This window comes from Siniperca chuatsi, linkage group LG9 (assembly GCF_020085105.1).
Source record: "Siniperca chuatsi isolate FFG_IHB_CAS linkage group LG9, ASM2008510v1, whole genome shotgun sequence".
Taxonomy (NCBI): domain Eukaryota; kingdom Metazoa; phylum Chordata; class Actinopteri; order Centrarchiformes; family Sinipercidae; genus Siniperca; species Siniperca chuatsi.
In genome coordinates this window covers 25,415,921-25,430,907 of record NC_058050.1, presented here as the reverse complement: position 1 = coordinate 25,430,907, position 14,987 = coordinate 25,415,921, and the positions used below count along the sequence as shown (strand labels likewise).

The 14,987-nt window shown below is 41.6% G+C and overlaps 1 protein-coding gene across 1 annotated transcript; it reads right to left on the bottom strand.

Annotated features, from left to right (window-relative positions):
• Positions 1-11,257: 11,257 nt before the first annotated feature.
• LOC122881209 (potassium voltage-gated channel subfamily S member 2-like) lies at positions 11,258-14,170 on the bottom strand. Its single transcript, XM_044207078.1, has 2 exons — positions 13,541-14,170; positions 11,258-13,186 (listed from the first exon to the last, which is right to left on the bottom strand). Exon 2 carries the CDS (start codon positions 13,182-13,184, stop codon positions 11,745-11,747), a length of 1,440 nt encoding a protein of 479 aa, XP_044063013.1. The 5' UTR covers positions 13,185-13,186; positions 13,541-14,170; the 3' UTR covers positions 11,258-11,744.
• Between the last annotated feature and the right edge of the window lie 817 nt (positions 14,171-14,987).

Sequence of the window (14,987 nt, the reverse complement as noted above, 5' to 3'; positions counted from 1 at the left end):
TAACGCTGTTGTTCTAATTATTATAATAATTAGCTTTGCTAGTACAGTTCTTTGTTTTGTCGTCCAAACTGTCACCACTGAGAGTTGAGGTTATTAACCTGACAGATTTTTAATTTTGGTTGCAGCTGCAGTGTGCAGAACTTGTTTTTCTACTGATTAGAGCACAACGCCAAACTGATGAATACATTAGTAATTACTAGTAAAACAAAGTACATTACATTTTAAACTCTGACATCAATCTTTCATAAGCAGTTGAACAGCTTTGTAATGAATAATGGCATGAGAATAACATTTAAAGTTGCAAATCAAAGGCAAGCACAGACAGCCTTAAAATGGAAACTGTGTCTTCATGTATGGAAAGTGAGGGAAATGGGTTTGTAATCAATTACAAAAGACACATGACTTGCTAAAGAAAGCAGCCTCACAAATAAATAGTATGATGGACAATAAAGGCATTGTTGTCACTGGGTGGGTATACAGTATACCTCTCCTGCGCAGAGCAGGTATCCTATGTGAAGTTTAGTTTAGTAGCGGCATGGCTCTAGGGATGGCAATGTCAGTCTGTCGGTTGGTCCAGACTGAAATCATCTCATCAGCTTTTGAACGAATTGCCATCAATTTTGGTGCAGACATTCATGGTGCCCAGAGGATGAATCCTACTGACTTTCCCTTTAGCCACCTTGAGGTTGACATTTGTGTTTTTTTTAGTAAAATGTCTCTAAACTATTGGATGTGTTGCCATGACATTAGGTACAGACCTGCATATTTCCATCAGGAATTGTAATGACTTTGTAATGATGAACCCTTAACTTTTCATCTAGCACCATCATCAGGTAAAAATGTTTCATTTGTCAAATAATATGGATTATGACTGATGCTTGCCAAACTAATGACATTCCCATCAGCCTTAGCTGTGCTTTGTGTCTGATGCTAATTAGTAAATGTTAGCATGCTAACACACTGAACTAAGATGATGAACATAGTAAACATTAAACCTGCTTCGCATCAGTATGTTAGCATTGTCATTGTTAGCATGCTGATGTTAGCATTTAAAAAGCTCAAAGCACCACTGTGCCATAGTACAGCCTCACTAACATGGCTGACAAAAGTATAATTTTAGCCACAGTTATAGCCACAACCTCATCTCCTAGTTATTATGACATATGCAACGATTTTGCATTAGTACTTAGTAGTTACTTTTTATGGGGAATAACACTGTATATAATAATACTGCCCTATAACCGTCACTGCCATGTTTTTCATTGGGTTATTCCTACAATAGTGACATGAGGCAAATAAAGTACCGTATGGTGAGTATAGGCAACCATCACCCCAACCTCCTCCATACCTTCACCATTCATTAAACTATATATTTTATATACTATATATACTTTTATATACTATAAACTATGTGCATATCACTAATTCCTGCATTGGTACTGACTATGGGGTCATATTCACCAAAACATAATGGCTAAAGCAGGATAGGTGCACATCAATTTAATTCGCAGGAGATTGCTGTAAAGTCTGAACTCAATAATATATTTACCAAGATGCCACTACTACCAAAGAGACATTATGGTACAGAACTAACTAATGCAATCCTAGCAGTTTGGAATAATACATATATTGTATTTTTCAAAACATGATTTTAAGACCACAATCATTTTAGTTACAACCATATCAAAAGCGGTTCTATTCTGCCAGAAATGAATGTGAAGAGATCACTGCATTTCTTCGTATTCCCACTCTGCCTGAAGTTGTTTTGCCTCTCCACTGCCACAAGGGGAAAAAACGACATTAGATTCCATAAAATGGATAATTAATTGCATGGTAACGTCATGTGTGAAAAACAATGCAGTACAGTGCTGTTCAACATGATGTGAGCTGCAAATACAATGGTGTGTTATGGACAGTATGGGCTGTACTGTGGTCTTTTCCTTTATCTCCTCATGCCAGTAACACATAATGAAAGCTGTAGCATTTATGCTCATTTTAGATTTTTTTCCTGTAACCTTGGTGTGAGGGAAAAACAGTTTTCGTGACAGAGGATAAAAAAAGAATAATTTGAGTGAAAATGAGAAAGGAAGAGGGGAACAAAACAAAAGACTTGTATTTGATGTATTTATGTGTGTGAGGGACAGAGACAGAGGACTGTGTTTGACAAGAAAAAAGACAGAATTACAGTGACAGAGGAATATACCTTAGATTTTCCCCGTATTTGCTCCTTCCCTATCAGGTCTGAAGGGGGTGATGAGTCCTTTGTGGCGTCTACACCATATCAGCCGTGACAGAATGTCATTAACTCAACACCCATCCCCTTTGTTGTGTTTAAAGCCCAGTGGCACCACCAGACAGAAGCAAATAGATTCATGCCTCTGGATAAAAGAATATCTGATTCCTGGCTGACTGATGGAGTAAAGCCTTTTCCTGATGTCCACAACAGAGTGTGCTTTCTGAGGAAATATCAACCATCCATCACCATCTCCACAACGGTGAGAAGCGTAATTAATGTTGACCTTATGAGTAACTGCATGAGAGTCTTCTCTTGCACGGGGAAAAGGTGTGTGTGTGCTTCAAGTGCTGAGAAGCGTCCATGAAAGAGTAATGAGCTCCTCCAAATGATGCATCAGTCCACAGTGGCTCTAAGAGATACAGGGGAATCCAATCTTTTACGCAGGGAATACTGGTGTGACATTTCACCAGGAAGCAATCGCCACCATCTGCTGCACAGAGGCAGCGTTGCTTCCTCCTGTGGTCCCAAGAGCACAGGCATCATGGAAGTCCCCCTGAAGGTGGGTTGCTTAAAGGACCGCAAAGGTCCTGTTGTTGTGTCCTCACTCCACTGCACTCTCCATAAGCCTCAGCACAGCCTGGGGTATAGGTGCCTATTCGGTGCATCACTGCACACACAGATGTGACTGGAATCCAGATAGGTTGTTAGGGGAGACTCCTCATCGAAAAGCAGAACACGCATATTCGGAGGTATGCACACGGACACACCAGCCGAGCAGCACCAGTCTCTACGGGATACAATGGAGTCTTGCTTAGGTGTGTTTGCTCAATTGGAGTTGACAAGCAGCCCAGACTAATAGAATAGAAGTGTTCAGGGTGAGCAAATTTCTCTGCCTCCTTCCCTCCATTGCTCCTTTTTCTTTCTCACCGGTGTTTCTATTTGAAGTGACAGAGCTTGGAAGTTCGCATTTTAAACTGTGATGTGACTGTGTCTTCACTGCCAAGGACACTATTTTTCAGGTAAATATTATGAATATTGCTCCTAAGATTCGACTGCACATTCAAAGTGACACTCCAGCCAATTGTGATTTGTGGCATAGGTTTATGTTGATATTAAACAGACATAATGTTTATGAACGACCACATAAAGCCACTTTAACAACTTTGAAACTGTTACAACCCTCATAAAAAAATATAATGAGCACAATAAAAATACACAGCACTGTACAACACTCACATTAGCAGATATATGGCCCACAGGAAGCTATAATGATCCATAATGGGAAGCCATCCATCTGTATTCTTCGGTTGTTTTCTCAGTTTCACACCACTTTTGCCTCCAGTGGGATAATGATAAACAAGAGGCAGCATCTCCCAACTGGTCCCTGCTTTGCGCTTTTCTAGTTACCTCTCTTCCTCTCAAAGAAAAGCCACATCCATCTGCGTGAATGGGACCTGCATGTGCTGGGCATTTGGTCATTTGTCTTATTTTGAGGTAGCAGAACAGAGATGAGTAGCAGCAAATGTAGACACACAAGAAAACTATGTGGGCCCTTTACATCACATCTCAAATAAACAGGACAATAGTTAAACAAGTAATAACAAGTAGAACAGATGTCACAAAAATTGGAATGACCTGTAATTACTAATTAACTAGTAATGTGTGGAAATTATCAAGTAAGATGCAAGTTTAAAAAAAAGTGCTTTCTGCAGTAACTATACTGTAATAAATTGTTAGTCGTGGTAGTGGTATATAACACTGGAATTTGTGAGGTTAAGGCAGGCTACTCTGGTGATAGCAGCATGACTATTTATTAGAGTGACATATAAAGTTTATGTGAATAAATGTAATAGTAGATTAAGCAGGTTAAGCCATGAAGACACAGTAACAATTTAGAAATGTCATCATCAATATTTCTATAGTAACAATTGATAAAATGACTATGTGTAATGTGAAAGATGCCATAGTGACAAACCCACAGAGAATTACCACCCGACTGCAGTTCGCCTCAGCTCTACTGAGCGTTTTAGCCTTTTCAGCCCATTGTTTTGGTTTTATTGCCCCCGACATTACTGTTTTAGTTCAGTCTCATTGCTCTCATCAGCGTTGTTTCCAGCTGCAGCAGGCAGCTATTTTAAGCAAAAACCTCTGAAAACCCACTGTACACTACCTGCCCAGCACCAAAAGGCAGACAAAGTTAGCAACTGGCTGGTGAACATAAAGGAGCATTTAGCAGCTAAAGAGTCAGATATTTCCCTCAAGAGTTAACTAAAAGGAGAGTGGCCAGAAACACGTCTCCAAATGAATGCTAATGTTGAATGTGTCTGCTGGTTGTGTAAATAGGTAACAACTTTACAAAGTGATAATATATAAATAATGTGTTTACAGCTTGTTGTACTGCCCCCAAGTGACCAAAATCATAATCTAATGCAGTTTTAGAAAGCTATCATTACTGTACAATCTAATTACTGGTGAAAATGATATATATTACTAAGTAATCTCCAGTAAACTATTACTGGTGAAAGCTGTTATACTTGCATTTTACGCTCTAATTAACTATTACTCTGTAATTACCAATACTATAAAGTTTCGTTACATTTAATTTACTTTATTCATTTAATTTTCAGCCATCCCCATGTAGTTTACAATGCAATTTAGGGACCCCAAATGATTATAACCATTTGTTATTGTTCATATTTCCTCAGATCAGTCACGTTCACTACCTCAGGAAAATGGCAATATAAACCTATTTGTTAAATCAAATAGTCAAATCATGGACTCTTTTGTCAGGATTAGCAAGCTATAAAATTTTGTAATTTTTTGCCTTAAACTGCAAAAGCTGAAACTGACTAGTGCTGTTTATCAAGAGGGCTGCCAGTCGTTCACACCAGCAGAAACACCCAGATGGTCAATCAGCTGTCAGAAGGAATACCAGGCACCTACACCTTTACCTTTGTGAGATTGGTGAAAAACATAGGGCCACTCCACAGGGCCAGGCTGAAGCTCAGTTTGTTTCCATAATCAGTTTCATTTCGACAGTGTGGTCCCCCCGGAGCTGCTGCAGCAGTTTTGCACAGTATAATAATAATATAAGACCAGACGGATTTCAAAGTCAATTAACTACACCAGACAAGGTACAGCACTGCAATTATAACAAATTAGGCAATAATCACCATTCTGCAATACTATAGGGGGATGAATGTAGCCCTTAGAATTTAGCGAGTTGATGATCCAGGAAGATCGATGGAGTAAAAGGGGGAGAGTGGGAGAGAAAAAAAGGGAGTGGGGCTGCAGGTCTATGAAACAGAAATAGACTCATTATCCTATTATAATCACATCATGTCTCACAATATGTTATCACAGCCCCTGCTACATTCAGGAAAGCAGTTTTTCACGTTCCACCTTTTCTTCTGCTTACTCTCCACTTGTGTAGACTCAAAACATATATATCTTGGTGCCTGTGGGTCTGACTGATGTAAGTCATTTAACCGTTTTTTGCCTTTACCGTAAGTACAAAAATAGTATTATTGTCTCTGTACATCTTGTAGAAATTTTTCATCACCCTCGGCAGTGTCATGAGCCTTGAAGGCAGCTTGATAGTCCTCCACCTTCGCTCATATTTCTTGTATTATTGTTGCAGAACCTTCCACATAATTGTTTTTTTTTTCTAAAAGTACACACCTTGAGATATCAGAGTTTTTTAAGGCATTATTGACGTCACCCCACTGGGCTCAGGTGGACTGCCACCAATGCGCTCAGACACTGTTCAAATCTTTACAAATCAAACTGTCTGCACCACTGTCCTTGGCACATCCTAGAGAAAATTGATTCCGGAGGTAAGTAATGATACACACGCATATACACACTCACACACGCACACACAAGCACACTCACACTGCATATACATGCAAATACATAGCCACACAAACACATTACACACACACACACGACGAAGTGATCTGTATGTATTTCCCAACCATTTCTCCTCTCACTTTGAAGTTTGGAAATGTATGATTGTGTCTGTCCTCTTGACTCGACCCCCCCCACCCATCCAAGCGTAATGATGGATCCAATCTGTCTGACTCTCTGTATCACCTGTGGGAGCAGCAGTGTCTGAGAAATACCTATAGTTCAATTTACTCTGAGCTGTGCATGAGACTCTTTCTTGATATGGGGGCGCAAGACCTTGTGCTTGAGAATACACAATATCTTCCCTTTCCTCTGAGCAACCAGCCAGGGTTACAGGGCTACATATAAAGATGCTGTCTCATTCTCAGCCCTCATGAGGTAACCATCGCCTCGTTATGTTTCCATCAGTACCGCTGATTTAGCTGCACTGCTACTGAAATGCAGTGAGTCACGCTCCAGGTCCAGAGGAGTACGGTGACACGTGTGTTATGAGTAGCAACGTCTCAGAGAGGTAAGGAGGCATTGTCTTTATGTGTTTGTATCACTCTTTCCCAGACCTTCAGACCTGGATGATTTCATGTATGGCATAGTAAGAATACTGATCTTGTTGTGTGTGTGTGTGTGTGTGGGGGGTAATCTGTAGGAATAATTATTCTCAACATACTGTCCCATTTATAATTTCCCATCATGTACACTGTGGACTACTTGCCCTATATGCAGTCCATATAGTTTAAGAATCCCTGTCCTGACTGCTGGGAAAGCACGATTAGGACTGGATGGTCATGTAAATCCTCTAAGCAGGAGAATATCCAGGCAGAGGAAATTAACAAAAATGATTTCCCCTTCTTTTGCCAGAATTGTCAAACTACCCTTGAGTAAGGCACTAAAACCTGAACAACGTTACTGAAACTCAATAGGTAAAGTAAGAGTTAACAAAGCCTTCCTTGATGTAAAGTTTTGTGAAATCACTGAGGCATCAGACTTGCACTTAGTTTCAGCTCAGCTCCTCTGCTTGCACGTAGAAAGTCCTGAAATATACAGGCTGGTATAATTAAAGTGTTTTGCTCTTCAACCGCCTCTGTGCCATCCAAACAAAACTGCCAAAGTACATCATTACCCTTCATAGCTATTGAAAACAAAATTTTCCAGCCTTTTAGGCTGTTTAAACAGGACTAGAGGTGGAGTTTCAGTATAAATCTGGGAGTTGATTTTCATAAACGCCGTTGGTAAAAGGTAAAATAGTGCTCGTTAAGTGTTGGATTGGGCCATTTTGTTCTATCCATTAAAATTCTGTGGGAACCCTATTGTGATTGTGTGATCCAAAAACATCTGTCTCTCTGGATGAGTCACTTAATGGTAGCAGACTGAGTGCTGCATTAAAAAGAAGGATCGTTAATGGTCCCATTTGTCTAGAATTATTGTCCTTCGGACATTCTTTGATGATCAAGTGCCTGTGGAGGTTTTCTGAAGGGCCAACACCAGCTGGAGGTTTTGTGCAGGATGACAGATTTTATGCTGTGGTTTCAGTCTGAACTAGTATTTGATAAGATATTTGATGATTTGATATGTTGTGATTTTAGTACATTTGAAATAAGTCAGGCTTAAGAAATAACTAATGCTCACATTGTAGCTAAACAAAATGAGTCCTGTTTTTTAGCCATGCTAGCTGCATTGTTTACAATGTCTGTCTGTACAATGTAATCTACTGACTTTCCTATAGCGCCACCATGAGGTTCACATTTGTGGTTTTGACTGAAATATCTTGACAACTTTTGAATGGATTGCCATGAAATTTGGTTCAGACATTCACTCAGGATGAATTGCAATAACTTTGGTGATCCGTCAACTTTTCATCCTGCGCCACCATCCAGTCAAAATTTCAATTTGTCCAGTACTCTGGTTTATGACCAAATACCTTTGAAACTAATGACATTCCCATCAGCATGGGAAAACATCAGTATGCTGGCATTGTCGTTGCGAGCTTGTTAGCATGCTGACGGTAGCATTTAGCTCAAATCACCAGTGTGCCTCACAGAGCTGTTAGCATGGCTGTAGACTTACTTAGTCTTGTTCTAAGAAATTTGAATCCAGGATGGCTATTGTTCTTTCATGCCTCTTTTCTCTAACATACTAACTCCAAATAATGATTGATGAACAAGTATGATCTGATTGTCTTCCACAAACCAGACAAATCCAACATGGCTTTGATTTAGATTTTCTAATGGTGGCATAAAGCAATACGATCAGCCATCCTTGTTTAGCATTATGCTGTATTCTGCATTTGCATCATATCTGTAGGTGATAATTAGCTATGCCATGAGCAACAACAACAAGCACACTGAAAAGATCCAATCTTCCCACACTGTTTAAAGCAAAGGGATAGTAGCAGATGGTAATGTGCAACAACACGGAACGCCTGCTTAGTAACAGAGTTTTATATCACCAATGCAGAGCAGACTGGAGATGACGCTTGTGTTGCTAGCTTCAATAAGTTCCCCATTAGACACGCTGTCTGGTATGTTTGTGTACAGTCCGTTCACACACGCACACACACACACACACACACACACACAGAAGAACATACACTATTCAGGTCTTATTCCCTGTCAGCTCTGCGTTAATAAGCTCAGTATTCTTCCCACATTCTCAGCAACTTTTCATGATCTTCCTCTCTTGTCTTTGTTTACAGCAAATGTAAAAGGAACCAAATAAATCCAGGCTCCTTAAACTTTTTACGTCAGAAACCATTTCATCAAAAGGAACTCTTTAGATTAATTAATCATTCAAATAAAATAATGACCCAACCCTGACTATAAAGTACACCTCTAAAAGCTTTGATGATCACATGTGACACAATTTGTTTTTAAAAATGTCCTTGCCTTTCCGCATAATGAGTCATAAATTTGAGTCTTGATGATCAAAAGAAATGGTTGGACTGGGTTTAAGCATTACTGACTACTGGTGTGAAGGAGGAGAACAGACTTTTTGCCATGGCCTTCCTCTAATGATCTGAGCTGCCATCTGTATTCAGCTGCGTGCCAGGCAGGATCTGGGCCGTCCTTACATCTATCACCACAGTCAGAGGGTAATGATACAGGCGAGCCAAAGGGAGGCAGCGGAGGGGCCAGACAACTCCATCTTCCTCCTCAGGTGTCACAGTGACCTACACACAAACATACAATACTGACTTTTGGACTTGGTTGACATTGGCTAAATCTACTAATCTTGTTGCTGTTTCTCTCAGGCCTACAGTCCTAAAGTACATTTCGATCTTCTTCCAAAATCTATAATTACTTCCTCTCCCTAAAATGGAAAAGGTTAACTACTGTTCTCTTTTGGTATGCCTCTCTTGATATGTTAAAATGTCACCCACTGTCACTGTGAACTCATTTACTGATTTTTCCATGCTAGTTTGGCGCTGCATGGTGTTTTGGATTTGCTCCCGGGGGAAAAGCCTTTAAAGGTTTAGGAGTAAACAAAAGGAGACTGATATAATTGGCCTCTGAGGGTAAATACTATTTCAAACGAACTCCCCAGAAATACTTGGAAAACATACGGCAATACGTGGATTTCTCATTAGGATATTTCAAGTGAGCATGACCTTGTTATTGAAGTGCACTGAAATTATCTCTGTGCCGCTCAGTTATTCTCCAATCATCCCTTGAATGGATCAAACCTCAGTGTTCCAATACTGTTATGATTTTATATGTACGCCCAAGAGCTCGTTTGTATTCACAGAGAATTTTAGAATTTTTAATCCTATATAACAATACATTTTCTGGTACTAACTTTTTTACAAAATAAAAAACGGTGACATTAAACAAATTTTATTTTTGGGAGTTCCTGTACTGTAGGTGAGAGCCACAAGACCACAATCTGTGGTTTTGTATGCTCAAACTAATTAGTTGTGAGTACCAATATGTATGATACTTCTGCCTGTCTACACACATTAATCTGGAGACAGTTCATTTCAAATGATCCCCTAACCACCGGAGCAGATTAGTCTGATTGCTCAAGTTGTTGAAATGTGCATAAATGTATGAATTACATATAACTTGAGAAAAACAGAACGCTGACGGTTGATAAAAGTGCTGCAGTGCTGTTTTTCCTGTCACAACTATCTCGATGAGAAGATTCAGCTCAAAATAATAACGGCCATCTGTTATATAGAAATCATTTTAAGAGCTGCAAAATAAAATTCTCCCTAAATTAAAAACTGAAATCAGTGCAGCTAACTGTACAGAAATATGAGATGACAAAAGAATTGATTTTTTAGAGCTGGTGTCTACTTGTATCCAATGGCTCTTTATCCTTTAAACTGAAATCAATGATACTAAGTGAGTGCTCTCTTGTACTCCTGCAACTGAGTGAGTGAGAGCGCTGTTTATCGGGATGCTGACCGGGAGAGGCAGGGAGAGGGGTACAAAAACATCACTCCGTCCCAGTGGAATAAAAAAACTTGTTTTATCCAGACAACTTGAGACTTGATAGAAAAAGGAGATACATGCAGATTGTCTCTTAGCCATTCATCTTCTAAGTTTACAGGCTGGAGACAAGGAGAAAAATGACTTGTAGAATGGAAGATTTAAATTAAATGTAATAATGAGAAAAGAAAAGCTGTACACTGTGTTCTCAATAGGCAGTGGTAGCCACACCTTACATCTGTATTTAAAGTATTTTCTACTCAATTCTCCTTAGCAGTAAGAGTAGCAGTACGCAGAAAGCATGAAAAAGTGTAACCTCTATTATGGTGATGGATCTACAGTCTGCTTTTTCTGCTAATATGATATCTAGGTCGTGGCTGTCAATTGATTGTGATATACCTGACAGTTTATTAACAAAGCATATTGATTAATAACAAACAACTGTTTTTGTCAACTGGAAGGGTGATGCAGCCAAAAAAAATCTAATCCTCAGGATAAATGCATTCAACATGTCAGCTCTGAATGGTTGTTGCTATGCCTGTCAAACTGCTTTAGATATTGTGTCAGTCACTACTATAAATTCCTCTTCCCCCCTTCAGGCTTACATGTGTTATCTCAATCAGTAAGACACACTTAGGAAGACACTAAAAGACCCTCGCTCTGCACATGAAAAACATGAGCAAGTGTGTTATGTATCTTTTGTTTAATACAGTTTGCTTAAACCACACATCTGAAGCAATCTTGTTGCAACATAACAATTACACATCAACATTCTTCAAAAGAGATACAGCTGGAGTTACTTTCAGACATATTTGATCACAACAAGTATAGCTGGAGGGTGGACTACAGTGTGACACCACCTAGGACTGTAAACAACTACAGCATTCTCTGTCTTTTTAAATTAATGTGGCCAAATTTTGGCCTATTTGGTGAAGGGCCATAATAATGCACAGTGAAACATCAGGCTGCACTGTACATTTGCTTAATTTCTCATTGTGACTGACACATAGATTAACACATTATTGCACTGAGCTACGGAGAGGCAAACGGTCAGACATCATTGGAAGGAAGTGGACTTTTGAGCAAGAGGTTTCAGCACTCTGGACAGCTCCTCATGCAGCCACATTGAATGAATGGCGTCACCCAGCCCGACGGGTGTCCTTGCTAAAACTCTTTCAGTGTATTGATTCATTCAGACTGTGTTCACTGGGTGAACTCCGGCTCATGTTTGACAAGCTCGCCATGAGGGATTTGACTTTGTGTGCGTAATAGTTCCTCAGGTTGACCGAGGGCACCTCTTTTATCCCCTCGTCGAAATCACAGCTTCTCATTGCGACCTCCAGCTGTTTTTGTCTCTTGTAGAAGAGAGAGAATTTATTGAAAATGAGCGTAATCGGAAGCACAACTACTAAGATCCCGGCCAGGATGCACGCCGAGGCGGTCAGCTTGCCCGCTATGGACACCGGTACCACATCTCCGTACCCGACGGTGGTCATGCTGACGGTGGCCCACCACCAGCACGCCGGGATGGTGGAGAGATCCTCGCTGTCCTCTTTCTCAACCGTGTAGGCCATGACAGAGAAAAAGGACACCCCGACGGCCAAGTAGAGAAGCAGCAGGCCCACTTCTTTGTAGCTGTTCCTGAGGGTGGCCCCCAGGGAGCGCAGCCCCGTGGAGTGACGGGCCAGCTTCAGGATGCGGAAAATCCTCATCAGTCTCAGCACTTGCGCTACGCGTCCCAGGTTGGCCAGCGCCGGGCTGCTCTCCACCACCAGGTTTATAAGGAGTGTCAGGTAAAACGGGAGTATGGACACCAGGTCTATCACATTTAACGGGTGCTCGAAGAAATGCAGAAGATCCGGCGCCACCGAGAACCTGGCGACCAGCTCCAGAGTGAACCAGCCGATGCCAAAGTGCTCCACAATCTCGAAACGGGGGTCCTCTGTGGGTTGCCCCTCACTGTCCAACACGTTAAACTCGCTCATGCTGTTCATGCACATAGTGGCGATGGAGCCCAGCACCACCAGGATAGACAGGATGCTGATGATGCGGCTGGCCACTGAGTAGCCGGGATTATCCAGCATTAACCAGACGCGCCTCCGTGCGCTCCCGAGCAGCTGCTTGTCAAACTTGGTGGCGTCGCTGTAAAACTCCAACAGCTCGTCAAAAGATGAAGTGGTGCTCCCTTCATCGCTTCTGTCATCCCAGTCCTCCCGGTCCTGGTCCATTTTCCTACAGTGGTAGGCGCTGCTGCAGCAGGAGTCAATAAAGAACTCGTTGATGCCCCAGTATTCAATCTCCTGGCTGAAGGAGAAGATGCACAGCTCGGCCATGACGTGCAGCCGCCCCGTGTTGTAGAAATTCAACACGTAGGGGAAGAGTGCTGGGTTCCTGTCGAAGTAAAACTCTTTCTCTGTGTCGTCGTAGTCGTCGCACAGCTCCAGTATGGACTCTTTGGACTGACAGTGGAGTAAACGCGCAAGCCTCGTCTCAGGGAACCGGGAGAGAGTGTCGGACTGGAGACGTTTCTTGAAGCCGCCCACGTTGATGCAGATGGCGGCGTTGTCATCCATGTGAGCCCCGCCGCCCGGTTTTCCCAGGACCTGACCTGTCATGTCTGGAGAGAGGGACACACATAGACGCACGGCGCACAGAGAGAAAGAAAGAGTGGCAGACAAAATCACGTTGACACAAAGAGAAAGACAGATAGAAAGAGACAGTCAGCACAAAGAGAGACACGCACATTCAGTTCGAAGACAGAAACAAAAGGAGAAAGGTAGTTATTTTGAATTTAATAGCCTATTGTCCTTTGAATTAATGCCACACTTTCTTTTTAAAGTAAAAAATAAAATGCCCATTTGTTACAACCACGCGTTTTCTCCCAAATCATGGACAATTACTCGAAGAGCAAGTATTTTCAGCCTTTGGCTTCTTTGAAACAAAAGCACACGTCAGAAAAAAAGGAACTTACTTTAAAGCGCGGCCAGTTCACCGAATCCCTCTACAAGAAGACTCTGCATTGCAACTCCGGTGATGGCATATTGCAGTTTGTGGCCAAGTTGTGGCCCTATAATAAACGCAGAGACCTCTGTCCCCGAGAGCCCAGACAGGCGCCGCTCTGTCAGGTTGATTTTCTCCGCTTGGGCAGAAGAGGAGGAAGCCTCTTCCAAAGGGAGTCGCTGCGATGTCAAATATGATGTTGCCTCCAGACAAAAATAAATTGACGTTCCTTCCTCAAATACCCGAAGGCTTGTTGTAGCTGGTAGTCCTTACATCCTGCGTCCACCGGGTTTTACACCTCCTTCAGCTACAGGTATCGGCTACATTTATAACAGTGAATTCTGGGAGCCATAGAAACTGATACACGCCCTGGCAGCCGCTGTTGCTTGTGCGAGGGAATTCCTCTCTCTCTCTCTCTCTCTCTCTCTCTCTCTCACCCTCTCTCTTGTTTCTATCTGTTGCTGCGCAGCAACACGTAGCTCTCCCTCTGCACACTGCGTGCACCGCCCTCCCAAAGTGATCTCAGCATCATGGTGCTGAGGGGCGAGGCGCGGCTCCGGGAGGAGAGGGAGTCACCAACTTCCGAACAGGCTACTGCCAGAGACAATTCCATAGAATTATATAAAGAATAAAGAAAGAAGATTTTACCATAACAGATTATAATGGCCACTCTCTTTTACTCCATCTACGTAGCATTGCACTTAGGCTACATAAAACTGACTCACAAGTGACAGATTAAAAAGAATGGTCAAAATCTGTGCAGCAGATGTATCTTGACCTCAAAATGTGGGATCCTACAATTCCCATGATGCAACTCTGAGTTGTCTTTAATTAGACCTTCCCTGCCTGGCAAACGCCTTGAAACTGAACCCCGTCCATCCCCAGTTTGTAATGCAGGATTTCCGTTAAACAATCACAGGCTGAGAAGTAATCCTCTGAACTTTATGTCAAAATCACTGAAGTGCCCTTTAATATTACTATAGAATAAAACGAAGTGTATTGGGTACCATAGAAACAGTATACATGTCCTGTGAGAATGCCCCATGAGTTGTATAGTGATTTTTTGATGCACTAGTGACAAACACTGCTATTGTTGTTTCTGTAAAAATTGTAAATGTTTGTTACAAGCGAGGACCAATGCTTTCATGTAAAGGTTGCAAGTGATTGTCGAGTCAATGGTCATTGATCACACACATTCACTGCCATGCAGTGTGGATCAATAGAATTGTGACATTCAACTGTGACTTTCAACCCATGCCAAAGTCTCCTCATTTGACATACTCTTCACTACAGAGTATATGAGAACCATGATGCTGTTTGATCCAAGAAAAAAAATGTATGTGCTTTCATCACTGACGCCCACCACCATCTCCACCATTACCTGAATCTCCTTTTATCAGGTCAGTGGCGGCATCTGT

What these genes read in the sequence shown, in the direction of transcription:
- LOC122881209 (XM_044207078.1), bottom strand. Translation starts at nt 13,184, where the DNA reads ATGACAGGTCAGGTCCTGGGAAAACCGGGCGGCGGGGCTCACATGGAT.